Raw genomic sequence first — 18,536 nt, 5'->3', positions numbered from 1 at the left:
ATCAAAGGTCATGCTCACAATAAGATTATAGCATCATAATCTCATTACTTGAATTGGGAGGGGGATGTTGAGATTAAAAAGAGAGAAACTGAATGAAGTATACACCAAAACTGATACTTGTTGCAGAGCAAATGCAAAAGAAAGAAGTTAGAGGAGACATGCCTGATTTGAACATCAAAACAGTGAAAATAGCATTTCATTTCTATTTTTATTTCAAAACACATCCGAGAAAAGAAATAATGTAGATGGAGACAAAAAGAGACTTCTAAGTGCTTTTCTTTTCAAAATTTGTCCTAGTGAGAGATGGATGGCAGGGGATTTTGTGCCCCAAACAGAACTTATAGGTGCTTTTGCTTTTTCAAATACCATCCTTAGTCTGAGAAAAGGAGAGGAAGAAACAGACAAGGTGCCCTGACACATCACTTCTAAGTGATTTCTGTCCCGAAAGTATTCAAAAGACTGATAGAAGATTTTTTTTTTTAAATATATTTGTTTTGTTCTGTGACTTGGCAGAAATGAAGTGGGAAGATGAAGGGAAGCTCTAGTGAATTTTTATTTCCCAAGGTCAGGAGAACAAAAGTCAGTTTTTCTCCTCTTTTTTTTTTTTTTTTTTTTTTTTTCTTCTCTCTCTTCTGATTTGATAGAGATGCAGTAAGGCTTCTTTTGAGGAGCTAAGGTAAAACAGAGATATCTTCCTTATGTTTTGTAACAGTAGTGGCAGTGAAAAAGATACAAGGGTGGGCTCTTATTTTCAGCATAGAACAAAACTCTGTGAGCTTGTGATTAAAGCAAAAATAATCCAATAGTATAAGAAAAAGAACAGCTGACCTTAAGTGTTTTGCAGCATCAGAACCTTAAACTGACATGACTTGCTGTGGGATCACCCAAAACTATTGTGCAGAGACATAGTATCCTCAGAGCTGAACTCAAACCTGAAGGTAACTGCATATAGAAAATCTCCCCCAACCCTGAAAGACATGTTTCTTCATCTACTTCTTTAGAAATGGTTGTCTGTAGTGTTCTAGACGGTGACCTAGCCTTCCACCTCCTCCAAAGTGCGGGGACTGGAATTTTACAATGCAATTACAATGTAGCTGTGCCTTTTCAAAACCACAAATCATTCCTTCATGAATCTGGAAAAAAATTATGTTCTATTACCAGCTTTTTCAGTTCATGTTCAGGTAATAATATCATGTTCAGGTAATAAAATTTTGTCATCTCTATCGAGTAAATGCATTGCATGTATGTTCCTAGACCAAGCACTCCAGACAGCTGTCACTAATTGGTTTCCCTACGAGAAATCTTCAGAAATTAAGGTTCTGTTGAACTGCTCCAATTTCTAGGTGAAGCCGGACTGTTCTTTAGCTGCAGCTGGGATTAGGAGGAGTTTGTTTCCCCTCTTTCCTTCTTTTGAGACAGTTGAAGATTTCGCTGTGTTCCTGACTGCTTTGTAAGGATACAAAGACCCAGCATTTTGGCTCTGAATTCTCCTGTGTCATAGCCAATGAGCTGTCACTGGAGAGACTACAGAATATTTCATGGTAAGAAAAACACACGGTCTGTTATAAGGTGGGAATAGTAAAAACAATGAAATAAAGAAGCATGTCTTAAAGGTGCAAGTGTACATTAAGTTTCTGTGTTGAGCAATGAACTTGGAAATGCCTATGGAACTGTGTTCCTGAGCTCCAATATCAGCAGGTCTCCCATGTTCACATATGCCAGCTGGTATTCTTCGAACAGGGCTCTAAATATGAATCAGTATCCACATCAGAGCCTCAGAGCAGTCACAATCTGTTCTACCAAAAAAAATCCCCAAACCCCAACCCTCCAAAGAAAGCAGTATCAGAAGGCATTTAAAACAAAACGATGAATTAAAAATAAATATTCACCGCAATCAGAAGATTTTTCATTTAAGAATTCTAAAGACTCTGAAGAAAATGAAATGTCTCAGCATCACAGGGAGGTTATCCTGCAAGTTAGCTAGTAGTGTGATAGGAAATAAAAACTAAGGACAAATGGTCTATTTTTACTTGGTGGCAGGAAGGGAGAAATAAGATCCAAAAAGATCTCTGACAGCCCTTCTCTGATCTCATCTGCTGGATTCAACTTTTTTTACAACAAAGTCTTGTTCCTGGATGTCAATGGGATGGAGGTTTTGAATTGGTGCCACAGGAAGATCCTTGCCTGGACATCATGTGCAACTTCAGCTACCAAAGAAACATTTCAGTCTAAAAAGGAAGTTATCTTGCAAGTCTAAGGCTGAACGTGTGCTAAGGAGTGGGGATTGTAAGGGTTTGCATTTTTTGATTTGTCACCTAAAGATCACCTAAATTTCTTTTCAGATTTGGCCTTAGATACATCAGCATTTGTGAGGTGATGAGGCAATGTTCATAAGATCGTGGAGGCTCTACAAATCTCAAGCGCAAACCAAGATGTTATCTAGTTCTTGCCTGAGAGCTGTTATTCCCCATTTTTGGGGAAAAAAATTATTAATTATTTATTAATACAACACCCTCCCCCACCACCACCCCCCCAACACCAAGGAGGATTTGGCTGCTTAACAAAGACCCTGAAATATTTAGCCAGTAGTCTCGTGTTTGCATGCTGAATGCAAGCCAAAGAGCTCTTGTTTGTGGAACAGTATTAGTTACCTGACTGTAGCTTTAGTTGTGAGGGTCATAGGCAGGATAACTGGCTCTACTTGGAATGGCATGCTACAGAAAATTATTGTTATGTTTTATGTGTTTCTTATTGTGGGGCTCCTGTTCCAAAGTATGTAGCGAATCCTACCTGGTAAGGTAGTAAATCCCAAGTCAAATTGTCTCATGCATAAAGAAAGACAGTTTAGAAGGCAGGAGTCATTAGAGGGAAAGGATTTTTCATTTTAGTTATGAAACTTAATTTCTTTTCACTTTCTTCCCTCCTTTGCCTCTGTAAAATATTGATATAGATTATAATATCTGACAGCAATGTTGGTTGTAGCATGTAAGTAGTATCCAACAGCTGGAACAGATGGTGTGATATTGTGATGGGGTCCATCACGTAGTGACAAGATTGGAAGGTGCAGCTGAAAGAGTGTATAATTTGGCATAAATGAGAATCTTGAGTCTGAACACTCCTGAAATTAGAGAAAGTTCAGATCTGAACACAAACTTCACAGCGTCATCCCAGTTCTGAATTTCAGCAGTGATTGTTCAAGTTGGGAGGCTGAGCAGCAGTGTGTGATCGTAGAGATGGGGATGAGAAGGAAACCTTTCCTCAGCAATATAGCACAGTACCAAGGAAGCACATGGATTTTAGTCCTGCCAGAAGATGGTTTTGTCTTATGTTGCTTCACAGCAGATCCTGCCTTTCCAATTTTGGATTGCTTTCAATCCATGTCATTAGTGATGGTTATCATCAGACACCTGTGGTCTCACTGTGATGGCTGATTGATCATAGATGCAAGACAGAGAAACAACCTTGCAAACCTTCAATCACTGTTCTTAAGTAGAATATGTTTTAGACATTAAATTTGACTCAAGGTTTTTAGGATCATGGACTGAAGGTTGCTTTCTCTTTGACAAAAGTTTCAGAGTATTTGAAAATTGGGGAAACTTTCTGTGCATGTCTATGCTTTCTTAGTTCGGTTTTTTTCATTAACCTTTTTTCCAAAGCAGTTGGGTTTTTTTTGTTGTTGGTTGGTTTGTTTGTTTGTTATTCTTGAAGTTTTTCCAGCTGCTGATAGTGTTCAAATAGCTCCCTGCTACTTGGGATCAAAACAATTTTGGCAACAAAATAAAGCACAGCATTAACTGGTTTGTTTCAACAATAAAATGGGAAATAAATAATTAATTTAAGAAAAGAATTAAATTATTGGGTAAGCAAGATTCTGGAATTAATTTGAGGTGTATTGGTTATCTACACAGTTAATTACATTTTGATTTGAAGTGCATATGTGTGGAAGTAATCAGCAATGTGTTCAATAATTACGGTATTTGGGTCGCCCAAATAGCATTTAATCCACCCCACGTCAAATGGTTTGTGGGTAAAAAAGTGTCCTGGGAATATCAAGGCCCAGCAAGATAACAGCCATGCTCCTTACATTTAACTTATTAATCAACAGGTAAGAGGAAGAAATGGTTTGTGTCTGGTCAGCTCTCCATGAGCAACAGCCAGATGCTTTGCCCTTTCCAAATGTACTCTGAATAAAATGAAACCATGCAACTTGTTTTGCCCATTAGATAGCATTATCTCTGTGGAATGCCAATTCATATCTCCTTGTGCTGTGTGTGGTTCTCACATATGGGATTTTAATAACCTTCATGCTGTGCTATGAATTCGTAAACAGGGCTGATAGAGGAAAAGCACCACAGGACTTTATTTTTTCATTATTGCTCTTTTGAAAAACAGGGTCTGTAGGATTTTTGCAAGGATCTTGTAACAGAACTAGCTATGGTTTTGCTGCTATAGTGGGGTTATTCCAAGGAGAGGGGATAAGTACAGTATTCGCTTTTGATATACTTTTCCAGAATTTATTTTCATCATCCTACATTTGGTAGCTGCTATAATTCTGCTGTATTATAGTTGGAGCTTTGCAGGTCTGATTGTATGGGAGTTTTTCCCATTTTTCTAGAATGCGATGTGCATTTGATTTCCTGCAACACGCCTCTTCTCCTCCCCTCTGCCCCAGCCTGTGAAGCTACAGCTTACTGCTCAGTGGTCACATGACAGCAGTCTTGACTTCTGTTTTGGAAAAGATCATTCATTCTGGATCAGTGGCCTTTTTTTCTTTCTTTTTGCCCCGTTCCCATCCCCAGAGTCTGTTAGAGCTACTGCTTCTGCATCTTGGCCATGTTCCAGTACTGGTGGAGGCACCACTGTTAGTAGAGCTGAAAGTAGTAACAAGAACTCACAGCGTCAGTTTCCAGGCATGATGTGATATATCTCACCTTGTATTCATTGCTAACAGGCCTTAGAAAGAGACCTATGAGGAGGACTCAGCTAAAATTTACAGTCTCTACAAATATCCTATGAAGTAATGAACCTAAACTGTTTGAAACAGCCACTTTTAGCAGTCCTGGAGGTAGTTCACGTATGCTAGGAAGGAAATTACACTGTGTTGCCCGCCCGTACCCTGTGCTATGCTGGCTGGAGTGCACTTCTGGTTATGAGCTTAAGTCAATCTGGATTCCAGTCTTGTAACTGTGCCTAATAACATTGTATTTGGAATAAGATTTATTAGGTGTAGGCTCTGTGCAGGGTTGCGATATGACATGCAGATCATATCTTATCATCCCATTTTCATTTTAGGAATGTTTCTCTCACCTGCTGTATTTTATGTGGCTTTGTATGTGACAGACAGTAGAAAGAATGAAGAACAGACAAGGAAAGAGTAATTTTTCACTAATTATTCAACTTTCAGTCTTGTGGGGTTTTTGGGTTTTGTTTTGGTTTTGGTTTGGGGTTTTTTCCATTAAAATTCACCCAACTTCCCTTTGGCTATTCAAGTGATAGAATTATAGATTTATTGAAAAAAATAGGTTGGAAAGAACCTCTGGAGTCCACCTTGAACAACGTCATCTATAAATAGGACTAACATCAAGGTTAGGTCAGGTCTGTGCCTTGTCAAGCTTTGGAAGTCTCTGGGGATGGAGACTCAAGAATCTTCTGGGCACCTGTTCCAAAGCTTAATTGCCTTCTGTTACAAAGGTGCATTCCCTGAAGAAAGGGATCTTTTTTCATAGGTCATGTAGCCCATCGGTATTCCTTCCTCAGCTCATCTCCTTTGGTCCTTTTTAGCCATAAGAACACTGTGCATGTCAGACCATGTGTGATGTGGCAGCTGAAAACACACATTTTTCTTTCTAGAATTCTGCAGTATTATGACTCAGAGAGAGAAGATGCTGAAGCTTTCACATTTGCTTTGTAAATATTTTCTTAAAATGAAATTAATACATCATCTAAACTCTCCATATCTTTCTCTCGCTCTTGCAGCTTTTAATTTTGTTAATACATATATATATGCACTTTTTAATAAAGTCACTAAGCAGACAAAAGAACATAGAACTAACATGATTATAGAAAAGTTTTCCAATATATATATTGGAAATATACTGTTCATGAAAATGAAGAAATGCTATGTCTGTGCAAGCCAAGGTTCATTGCTGTCTTCTGGGCTTTTCCCTCGACATCAGCTGTAACTGGGTGGGCATTTCCTTTGGATGTTTATTTTATAATTAGTTGATGACTTCAGTGGAATGTTTTTGGTTTTTTTAACTATAGTCCCTCAGACCATCTTTATGGCAGTGGGGTGGAACTTGGCCTCTGAAGTTCCCGGTGTGCAGCTATGAGCTGTCGATAGATAACTAGAGGTGCAACAGAGCCTGTGGCACTGAGCAGCATTGTTCTGGAAGAAGGAGGAAAGAGAAGCACAACCTGTTTGCTATAGAAGGCCGTTGTCCATCTTCCGTTATCTCTTACCTTGCTAGGCCATCGGTTGACAAGTTATTTTGCCATATTCATAGTGACAGCAAGCCAAAGTGGTCAGAGGGCGGATGCTATCAGAGGGCACCTGGTTTCCCTCTTTATTGCTGTCCCCAAGAACCTGTTTTGTCAGAACCACAGTAGTCATTGCTAGATCAGTTTGGAGTTACAGAGCAGCTGATGAGCTTTGGTGTTGACCTTTAAGATTGCTTTTCAAGTGTCAAACAATAAAGATCCTGCTGTCATTACAGTCTTTGGAAACATGAGGAATCACAAGCTTCATTAAAGTCAACAGGTTTAAAAAAAACCCACAAACAAACCAAAAAAACCCCAAACCAAGCCAAACCAAAACCAAAAAAACCTACACAAACCCTGTGCACTCACAAGCAGGGTTGAAATGTAGAATCTGGCTCAACCTATTCAATGCCAGCAAGAGCAGGAAGCTAACACGGCCTTGCAGCTTTCCATCCCAGAAGTAGACTCAGGGGGGAAATAGTTTCAGTAGTTACCAGGTAAGTCATTATAGCACGGAACATCAGTACGCATGCTCACGTACGAAGAAGGAAGGCTGTCATCCAGCTGTGTGAGTAGATAGCTTATGTCAAGAAAATACCCTGACTCCTGTTCACAGGTTGAAGTAGAATCGTAGCTGAGAGGCCTCTGCTGCTGCCCAGGCCAAGGAGCAGCACCATGATCTTGTAATCACACGTAACATTTTTTTCTGAGCTATTTCATTTTATGGCCCATGTCTAAATTTATTCTTCAGAGTAGAGGATATCTTGATGAGCCTAGCCCTGCACAGATTCTCACCCCAAGCTGGACATGTCACATGAGAAGTTTCCTTGCTGTTTCTCTTGCCGCTGAGCTGAATCTCTTTACAGATAGAAAGCTTTTCCATCTATGAACTGAGAATCCAAGTTTCTCTTTCCAAAATTCAGACATCAGGCGAAGTCGTGCCTCCAATGATGTCAGTGGGACTGTATCTGACTGTAGTGGAGGCTATGAATGTGCTGTAGATTTTCCTAGAAAGTCAGTGTATAGGTACATTGCTGAGGTATTTTTCTCCTTAGGATGTGTGAAGGGCTAAAAATTAATTTATCTCTTAAAAATTTAATTTATAGGTAGAAGAGGTATATACTGACAATGATATAGCTTGCAACTATATCATTGTCAGGCCAGACTACAGTGGAGAAAAGATTGAAAGGGATGATTATTTTCTTTTTTTAATAAGATTTTGTTTTGCAATTACTTCTAGCATGCTTTGCCTCGTAACTTACCACCTTGTGTGTGTGTGTGTGTGTGTGTGTGTGTGTGTTAGTTGTTCAGCACCTCCTCAGGCCTTGATCTTGTTCTGGGCTCTTTAGTGGTGGTGCATGGACCTGCCCAAGGCCCTGTTGACTTCTGTAAGATTTGGCAGAGGCCACCATGCTCAGGGGCTTTTCTTTAACCAAGGCATTTATGTGAGGGGGAAACTGGGCTGGTGTGGGATGTGGTAGTAGCAGAAGCTACACCATCAAGCTCCATGAGGAAGGGGAACTGACACAGAACCATCTTTGAAGTATTTACAAACCATTTAACCCAGTAGTTCCCACTTGACTGTGCTTGCAAAGTTATCGCAGGTGATGTTAGTCCATGATACAAACTGGTGCCTGCAATGAAATCTGCACTGATTAACATTTGGTTAGCGGACATACATGCTGAGGCAATGATGTAAAAGCAATCAGAAGAGAGTATATGTGCAATGATGTTTTCCTTTGAAACAGGCCTTTAACTTCAGAGTTTTTAAATATGTATCTATGCTTCAACAGCTTCAATTAATGACTTGAAAGACCTTAAAATAAATCTTCCTAATTATTTACGCAGAACTCTCCAATCCAGTTTGAATTTCTGTCCTAGTGTCCAATGCCATCTGAAAGTTCAGATATCTGAAAAATTTTGATTTAACCTTGTATCTTTCTGCAGCTGAAATGATTTAAGTACCTTCAAATAAAAGATATTTAAAACAAGTTAATTTTTGGACTAGGACCTTGTAAGCAAAGTTTTAACATGAAATAAATTTTTACAGAAGATTTTAAATGTTTGTAAAGCTGACAGTCTAAAGTGGTACAGCAAATATTCCCAATATACCAATGAGGGGAAAAGAAATGCATGTGGCCAGAAGAAAGTATGTATTCTTTTTTATATAAGGCATTCTGCAATTAGAAACATTAGACTCTGAAAGCTTCTTAAGGCTTATTTTGTCACATGAAAAATGCTACTGGTTTTATTGTTATTGTAATAAACCTTATTGTTATTCCTGGCGTGGATATTATTTTTTTTATTTCAGAAAAATGGATAATTAGCATTTTAGCTTATCACTTTCCTTCCATGCGTACAAATAATTTCACAGATAGACCACCAAGGGAGACAAAATTAAATAATAGGTCTAGACAGCATGGAACTGAAATAAATTAGAGGTTAGGCTTCCAGCTTGTTAGGTAGATTTTCGTGGGGGAAAAAAGAGAATACAAGGTAGTTTTTCTGAGAGTTTTTGCTGCTTACCTCAATATTGTTTCCTTGTATCAGATCCCAACTAAATTGACTTGAAATAAGATGTGAACTTCATATTAGAAGTCCCATAATTTATTTGTGTGTAATTTTTTTCAAATGTATTTAGATTAGGGGCCTAGCAGCCATTCCTGCATCTGTGATTCAGCCAAATAAGTTCCTAGATAATGGACCATGATTAATGGTGAGTGCTGATAATAAGAGGTTATTAAAGAAAGCAAACTTGGAACAAATCTGCTGTATACATTATATACTTTACCGCCATCTGTGGGTATTTATAATAAATACAAATTAAAGTCAGCGGTTCCAGAGTAACCAATGTTTTGCACATGTGACAAAGAATTCCTTAGACATAATCTTATAGTAGTCAACTTCATAGTGAAGAATTCTCATAATTTTTTTTGCACCGATACTTATTATTATTTGCAAAGAAAACCCATCTTCTGTGGACAGAGTCCATTGGGCCTCGGTTGCTTTCAGGGATGTCATTCCAAAGTCCACTCTGTAAGGAAGGGTTTGTGTTATGCGTTACCTGTGCTCTGCTGCCATACACTGTGTTAGATGTGAGAAATTGGTTTTGTCCTTTCGTTGTGTGGTTCATTCGCTGTTCAGTCAATGTGCTCACAGTACATTCCTCTCTTTTATGTCTGCTTGAGTTGTATGTGACATTTTACCTTTTGTATTGTTCGCTGAGCAAATACGCCTGTATAGAGAAGAAACAAATTTTATCTTCCTTATTGCTACATATAAAAAGAAATGCAATGTAAACAGAGAATTGCAGCAGATAAAGTAAATCTGGATATTATAATACCAATAACTTACTGGATCAAGTGATGACGTTTTTTTGCTGGTGACAAAAGGGATGCCATAGTTAAGATCAGCTGATTGTGTGGTGTTTGAGGTTGTGTATGAGGTTTGTTGGACAGTGTCTGGTTTAAATTGTGTTTCTCCAGCAACCTTTGTGCACAACATTCAAGAATCATCATGTGCTAACGAGGGCAAGTGAGCAATGTGGTGGATGTTAAGATACATGACTTATTGGATTCAGCATTCCGCAAGCAGCATTTGGTTGGAAGAATTCCCGGCTTTTGAACTATTACAAAGCCATGATATTTCAAAGGCTGTGTGTTTGCAAATGAGTGATACATGGAGTGTCACAAAAGTTCTGGTTATTTATGGTCACCAGCTAAACCACTGGGCTGAAGGTAGGGGTAATCTGTATAACTGATGTAGTTTGTTTGGTTTTCCTTTTTGAACAACTGGGAAATTAATTTTTTCACAGGCTGTTTTTCAGAGTGAATGTTATTTTAGTGCCTTGTCTTGTGAACTTGCTGAATAGGGTGTGCATGATGGAGTTTGCCACACCCCTGTAACAATTAAGCATTAAATCCTCGACTGTTTGACACGAACGTTTCCACGTACGTTCTTGGGCATATTTGTGTTTTTATCCTGGTATTCTGTATGCCAAAGAATATTCTGCTTTTCTCTCCCCCACCCCAATTCAGAGGTGTTAATTATGTGGATCTGGAGCTGTAGACATCTGTATGTCTACAGATGTCAGGGTTTCTGGTTACTTACAAGCTGTAGTTCTATATGCTGGAGTGAGTGTATTGGTTTCCATTTGTTTTTTGCTTGGGCACTTGCAGTTCAAAGGAAAGAAGTTATTCTCTCTGCCTAACGCTGAGTTATTTGATTGACATGTCTGATAAAGGTTTCTTTGCAACAATTAGTTTATACCTTAACAGATACCTCTAGGTGTTTTAGTTCTTCTGTTTTGCTAGATTTCATTCCCAAACATCATGGTTTATCTTACTGGCTATATGTCAGTATTTCACTTTTCCTCAAATCCTCTTTCCCCTTACATGTTTCTCTTTTAAACACTAAATTGTGTTCTGCCTTTTCATAGCCTGTTTCAGTTCTCTGAAAGTTTTTCTGTCCTCTCTTCTCTTTCGATACCCTGCTTCTGCTTATTTCCTTCCCCTTTTGCCACACGTTCATTCACATTAGTAAGCGCACATCCCTTCTGCCATCCTACCTTGGGAGAGGAGAATTTAGCAATTGCCTGAGACACAAACTAAACTGCAGATTCTACTGATGGAGAGTGCAGGTCCTCACACAGCCTTCAGGCAATGCCTTAGGGCATAACTTTCTTCATCTGCCACTCTCAGTGCTCAAAGTCCCGCAGGGCTGCTGACCATCCGTCCTCCAGTGCTCGGCCTCTGCTGGGTCTGTCTGCTGGACTTGCAACAGTAAATCTGCAGCTTCTTCCTTCATTAACCCTCCATGGAGAGACAGAAAAGTTTCTCCTGTTCTTCATTTACTCTCTGCCACCTTTCTATTTTTGCAACTTTTTTACCAATAGAGCCATCAATCTTTCAATAGTTTATTATTCCAGAAGAAAATACTGGTGTGGGCTTATTTAAAAGGTGTCGGTTTCAATAAAGTTTCATCTGGAAATCAGGAAAAGAAGGAAAAAAATGAAAGGGACTGTTCTGTTAATATGAACTACCATGCTTTAACCTTTTCATAATGCAGAAAAATGTTCAATTGAAGGAGCATTTTAATTCCATTTTAGAAAACTATTTAAATATGATTTTTAAAAAATAGAAAGTTAATGTATTTTGATCAAGCCGGACCTGATTTTACTCGAGTTCTGTTTCTTGGGATCATCAAGAGGGGTATTATCTTTGACATTTCAATTTTTGCTTTATATTAGAGTACAGGAAAATACATAAAAAGACCTGTTTGTCTTCTTTATAGGTCATATACTTGACTGTTGCTACTCAGAGTTTTCTCACGTATATTTGAGGCATTTGTTTTCCAGCTTTCAGTTTCATGAGATGTACTTGATTCTTGCCTTGTTTCTAAGCTGTCTATATTGTTCCCAATAGCAGTAACAAACTCTACAACATTCTGGTGAGTATTTGCTCTGCTATGTCTTGAAAGAGGTACGAGCTGGCATGGAGTAACTGGAGCCGTCTTGAAAGTGAGAAAGATGACACTGCATCGCTTTGCACTGTGGTTCATGTTCAGAAGGTTTGGGTTTGTGGGTTTTCTTTTCCTTTCCATGAGAAAGAAATCTAAAATGTTACAAAAATGTACTTGCCAAATGAAAGTTTAGATGGTGCTGGAGACTCTGACGTGCAGGTTTCAACCTCTGCCCAAAGTCTGAGCTCCCTTCCCTGTCTCTTTACCACTGTTATCGGGAATCCACGAGACACTTGTTCAAGCAAAGGGCTGATACAGCCCTTTTAAGGAGCTGTAACATGAGCTGCAAATCAAAGAACAGCAGTCCTGTAACAACTGGGGCAGCGTATATAGAAAGAATTTCAGTGATAGTTATTTATTCCATCTCTTACTGTAAGATTAGTCCCATTATGTGGCTTCTATGCATTCCCTTCCAAGTCATTCAGTTTAAATACAAACTTCCTGCTAGCACTTATGTACATATCAGTGACAGTCATCTCAATAAAATATCCCAAGCACTTGAGTCTCGGGAACAGTCTTATGAAGAGGCAGATCATATTCCATTTATTTGGAAATGGGATGCATGTTGACATAGGGCTTATTTCAAAATAATGTCAAAATGTTAAAAATCTTTATGAAATCTTAACATTAAATTTTATGAAGACAGAGATGTTTGCTGGAATGTGATGCCGAGGGCTAGGACAACTACCTGAAGATTGAAAAAACCCCACAACACTACCACAGGAGGGAAGGGGAAACAACCAGAAATGCATGATAATCAGACCTGTGGGTTTCCATCATTTTTATTTTTATTGCTTGATGTTAGTTATATAATGTGATTTATATATAGTGCTTCTAAGTGCTGTATTAAATTGATCGCTCTTGCTGGGTGAACACACAAGTACGATCTTTCTTTTCTTTAAATGTGCTGAATTTTGTCTGAGAGAAGCCTGGCAAGTCTTTCCTCCCAGTCAGAGGTCTGAAGAAAGTAAGTGTAGATAAAACCAGCTTGGTTAATCATCACTGAAACACAGGAAAAATTAAAATACATTTTTTGCTTGTAAAGTAGAGAGAAGCAATAAAAACAATGCCAGACGGTTAATGCCTCTCTTGTACCTTTCATTTCAAAGACCTCAAAAGAACAAGAAGAATAAAGGCACAATCTATTCCCTATTGGCATCATTATAAATGTTGTATCCTCTAAAACTCTAAAGACCTCCAAGAAGAGTAGAAGAATAAATGGCGTTGAAATAAAGAAGGTCTCTCTGGAGCTGTGTTCAATCGGCTTTGTTAGAATTCACTCAAATAGGATGATTATAAGAAAAGATCTCATTTGTTTCAACATTAAAGGAGCAAATTAATATGTGGTGAGCTGCTAGTAATTGCCTCATTATGTAGTGAATGAGTATTGCATCCAATTTACAAAATTACAGTCATATTGTTAAAGTAACAATTGGGAAAGTTTAATCTGAATTTCCTACCTATCTGTACAGTTAGTTGTGGGATTCACAGAGTGAAGCCGAGTTGGTGGTCGGAGTGAGCTCTCCAGCACACCACCAGCCTATAGGGCTAAGAAATCGCAAGAGAAATTCAGCTTTTTATTACTGTAAATTACATCTGTGTAAGTCCTGAGCTAGGTTTGATCCAACTGAAGAGTGAATCTAGGAGTCCCTGCTAAGACGGGAGCTTGGCACCTGACTAGTCTGCCGAGATACTGTTTTATTGGACTCTGCTGACTTGTGCTAAAGTCTTGGCCAAGAGATTGAGAGACCTGGTCTGAGATCATCCCTGCTTGGGACTTCAACAGACCTACAGGTCTGTGGCTGGGAAACGTGCCGAACCAGGGTCTGGGCCATTGGGAAACCCACCAGTCCGAACAGTCCCATAGCTGAAATTCCAGTCTCTTGGTGGAGACATTTGCAATGGTGAGGGAGTTGTTTCAAATTGGAAAGCAACCATCTCTTCAAATATTGGAATCCTCTGTGGAAGAGAGTCATGTTTTGTGACCTACTTCTAGTTAGATTTGCTTGTGACCTTTTCTAATTCTGGCTGGTTTTGTTATTTAATGATTTGACCTTTGATTCTGTGGAGCCACTTCAGTGCTAAATGCAAAGATTTAATAACTAGACCTGTTTGATAAGTGACCTTTATTACACAGCTATTTCTCTTTGCTAGAGAAACAGCACTGTTTTGCAAGTTCTAATTCACAGTTTTAATTATCTTTTCTGTTGTCTGTAAGCTTGCACAGGAAATGGAAAGGTCAGACATTTCGTTTTCTTTACTGATTAAAATATAAGTGCTTCTCAAAAGTTACAATGTATCATTCAGGAAAAAGATGGGGCAATTTATCAGAATCGTGCCCAGCTGCTCCACTTAGGACTTCTACATCCTTCTGGTCGGCAGCAAAACGTGTAATTTTCTAGAAGCAATAATAGCTCAGCCCCCATGGTGTGTAGAGGTGAAATACGCCTCTAAATACATGAAAAGAGAAGAAAAGGTGAATGGTTCCCAGTGTTCTTTTCTTTACCTCATATATCCACAGTGCAAGCCAATGAAGATCTTGTGCAAGGCAGAGGAAAACCCTTAATGGTGTTCTTGGTCCAGAGAGCATAAACTGTAACAGCGTAGGTTTCTGCCAATCTGTAGAATCCCGTTGCTGCTGGACCATCTCTACAGATGAGAGGGCAGCCTGGACTGCCTGCCAGACCCATTTTTGGTTTCTCTGATAAGGCTGCTGATGAGTTAGTGTTTAATTGCTATCCTGATGTTTATGGTGTGGACGCCTGTAAACAGCTACTGTTAATTGCAAAACAAATCACCAAGAAGGTGCCTTTTCTCTAATTCTCCAGTTTTCATCTCGGTATTCCAGTTTCTGTGTGTAAGAATTGTCTCTCTGCTTCTGTTCATCCTTGATGCAAACAATACAAACAATACAGCAAGTTATATGGAAAAGTGGTAGTTTCTCATACAGGTTAGGGCTATTGCAGGCAACATTGCTGTCAAAAATCTAAATAGGGGAAAAGAGTGCAAGGGACGTAGGACCCCAGAGTATGGGGTGAGGGGGAGACAACAGCACATCACTCCAACTCCTCAAGGGTCATAAGGAGCTGTCAGCTGTGTCCTAGTTCAGTAGCAGCCACAACTACCAAGGTGCTTCCCAATTCTAGCCCCTTGGACACCCAGATCCCTGTGCCTGAAAGCTCCTGTGGGAGCCACCTGGCAGAGGAGCTGCATTTGAGCAGCTTTTGAGTCTTAAAGTGGTGGGACAGCTGTAACTGAGCTAGGGTGTAATAACAAACAGGAACATCATATTAAAGGAGGAGAATAAGAAAGCTGTTGTCTATGGGTTACTGAAACTGCCCTTTTTGTCTGTGGTACTTATAAACCAACACCACAACGTGCTGACCTGTCTCCGTATGAGGGTTCAACAAACGAGTATTATCATAGAATCATTTTGGTTGGAAAAGACCTTTAAGATCACCAAGTCCAACCATTATCGTAACACTGCCAAGCCCACCACTAAACCATGTCCCTAAGCACCACATCTATACATCTTTTGAACACCTCCAGGGATGGTGACTCCACCACCTCCCTGGGCAGCCTGTTCCAATGCCTGACCGCTCTTTCAGTAAAGAAATTTTTCCTAATATCCATTCTAAATCTCAGCTTGAGCCATTACCTCTTGTCTTGTCTTTAGTTACTTGGAATGTGTGTTTTCTCATTTGTCGAGGAAGATATGATGCAAAAAGATAAGAAGTCAGTGGATGATTCTGGAGTCAGTGGAATGTCTGTCATGGGTCTCAGTCAGTCTCCTAACTCCCTCTGGGATCTCTGTCAGGTAATATGCATATTAGGCCATGTAAAATTTCTCTACATTGTAAAAAATATTTATTATGAGATGGGGCTTGGAGCGGTTAAGCCTCTGCCTCTATTGAAGAAAAGCAGATTATATGTTGACCTAGTGCAGGCATTCAATATTATGAAAGGGCTTTATAAATTCGAACAAGATAAATGAATCACAACGAAAGAGTTAGAAAACCAGGGGGGACAATTGCAGGAGTGAGTGTACTCAGTTTATTCGAGCAGAACAGTTACCCTCAGTGAACAGAAGATGTGCCGTGCATTTCTAAGGTCAGAAAATCAAACAATTCCAAGTTTGAGAGAGGAGCTCCATTTTAATGGAGAAGAATATATGTTGGGGGAAAAAAAAAAAAAAAAAACCCCACCAAAAAGCAACACTGAGGTTGAGGCAAATTTAAATCGGACCAGATTCTTGACCAAATTGACTTTTCCTATCTAGCAATTTCATATTCAGTATTTGTTAGTTTGAAAGTTCACCCTGTAAGCTATAAATTAATCTACTGGGACTTTAACAATTCACTTCATGTTAGGATGTGAGTTATGCTTATGGATTTGTTTAGGTCACCCAGCCGTGTCCTCATAATGTATCTTAGAGAGGATTTCTGTAACTAAGAGGTAAACAGAAAGACTGTTGTGTTCAGCTGCATCTCCTGGGATTTCATCCCGCCTGTCAGAGAGCTATGCAGAACAGCTCTCTAAAACTACAACAGCTATAAAAAACCCCATAGTGTTCTGTAAAGAAAATGTTACCAGTGCTTTTGCATGCAGTCAGGCATCTTTAACTCCTGATTAAATGAGGAAAGAAGTTTTTCATGGACCACTCATGTAGAGAAATGAAACCAATCCCAATAGAGAAATCATACCTTCACAATTGTGAGATTTATTGCAGGAGTTTGGCAGGATGCGCCTTAGTTCAGTACAATATTTTTCACCTGAAGATGAGCTATTTTAGCTGTTATATTTTGGCTTTCTTCAGATTTTTATCTCTTGTCCTTATATAATGCACCATTATCTAAGAAGTTTGATGTTTTGTCAGCCACCATGTACTATGGTTATAGTGGTCAAATGTAGCTGATACCCATATCAGCTAAATGAGGTGTGATTTTGAAGGGAAATAACCACAAGTCTGATCAGAAAAGCACCTAGCATCCTGTCAGGCTTAATGTCTGAAGAACATAAAGGAAATTATTCCTAACAAACATTGAACTGGAGTCACTGGCTCCAAATTGGGAGCATAACAGAAGATCACGTCTGTGACCATACAAAAAATTGCAGATGATCTATGGCTTGGACCGTCTTCTGTAGGGTTTTTCACTGGATCTAGTTTTCATTTGATTTACATTTCTAACCAAACTTTTCATAGAATCCAACTTAAATACAGGGCATTTCCTTCTAGTCTGTTGGTACAAAATAACCAAAAAGACATTTACTGTTTATACTCAGACAGGAACATCAGATGGGTCCCTGTATCTCTGTTAGACAGATAACTGTTCCTATTTGCAATTCATACTGGAGAAATAGTACCCTAGAACGCGGTCAGGAAATACTGTCTGTGTCTTCAGTTTGCCTAGGATTAAATTCTTAGTTCATGTGTCACCAGTCCGTCTGCCTCTCATTTTTCATGGGTCTTAACCATCCTCTGCAGAGAACAACATATTCCTCTCTCTACATCTCTTTTCCAACTGCAGGATTTTCATACTACTAAATTGCTTTTCAGGGTTACATCTCAGGTTTGACTTCTGTCACAAATTTGGGAACCGTTCATTCAGACACATAAACACAGTCGATGTATAGTTAAATTTCTGGCATTACTTTTTCTGTACTTTTTTCCTATTGCTGACAGTACCTTGTTAAAAAAGAAGGCGGCATTGATCTAAATATTTTTTTCGCTACTTCTTTCTTTCATTGTTTTCTAGTGGGAAGAGTAACATTTAGGGGGAAAAAAGGAATGATTATTTTTCTAGTTGAGTTTGCAAAGTGGAAAACAAAAGAGAAGATTGGAACTGCCAATTTCAGTAAAAAAGAATTGCATTCGGAGCTTTGTAGTGGTAGGGTTTTCTACCAGCTCTACCACATGGAGATTGTTAGGTTTTTTTAAAGGGAAGCATTGCTATCAATTTATTGTACTGTGCCCATCTTTCTTTTAGCTGAATTTTCAGTCTTCATGTTTTACAGAGAAAGACTTGCCACGTACTTTTGTTTTCTTTCTTCCAGCCTCTACAACTTGACTGTGACCTCTGTGCCGTTGTTTCGAATTCAGGACAGATGGCTGGCCAGAAGGTGGGAGCTGAGATAGACAAGTCCTCCTGCATATGGAGGATGAACAATGCTCCCACAAAGGGCTATGAGGAGGATGTTGGGAAGAGGACAACCGTAAGAGTGGTCTCTCACACAAGTGTGCCTCTCCTACTCAAGAATCCCGAGTACTTTTTCAAGGAAACAAACAACACTGTTTATGTGATCTGGGGACCTTTTAGAAACATGAGGAAGGATGGAAATGGCATTGTGTACAACATGCTGAAGAAAACTGTTGACAGCTACCCAACTGCCAAAATCTATGTGACAACAGAAAAGCGAATGAGTTACTGTGATGCAGTATTTAAGAAGGAGACAGGAAAAGACCGGTAAGTCCTAAAAGTGAGGAACAATTGTAATGTTTGACAAAAGATACATGAGAGAAGCCCATGCCAGGTGCC

General features: G+C 39.1%; 1 protein-coding gene across 2 annotated transcripts in view; it reads left to right on the top strand.

The window, feature by feature from the left end:
- Positions 1–18,536, top strand: part of ST6GALNAC3 (ST6 N-acetylgalactosaminide alpha-2,6-sialyltransferase 3) — a 234,843-nt gene that overhangs the window by 144,499 nt on the left and 71,808 nt on the right. For both annotated transcript variants that reach the window (XM_086463569.1, XM_086463570.1), the window contains one exon: positions 18,055–18,464. In XM_086463569.1, coding sequence (XP_086319695.1) covers positions 18,055–18,464 — 410 coding nt within the window. The remainder of the gene's footprint in view (positions 1–18,054; positions 18,465–18,536) is intronic.

The sequence above is a fragment of the Leptosomus discolor genome, chromosome 3 (assembly GCF_034619465.1).
Source record: "Leptosomus discolor isolate bLepDis1 chromosome 3, bLepDis1.hap2, whole genome shotgun sequence".
Classification (NCBI taxonomy): Eukaryota; Metazoa; Chordata; class Aves; order Leptosomiformes; family Leptosomidae; genus Leptosomus; species Leptosomus discolor.
Note: the sequence above shows the minus strand (reverse complement) of the source record. Positions and strands in the feature narration are given on the sequence as shown.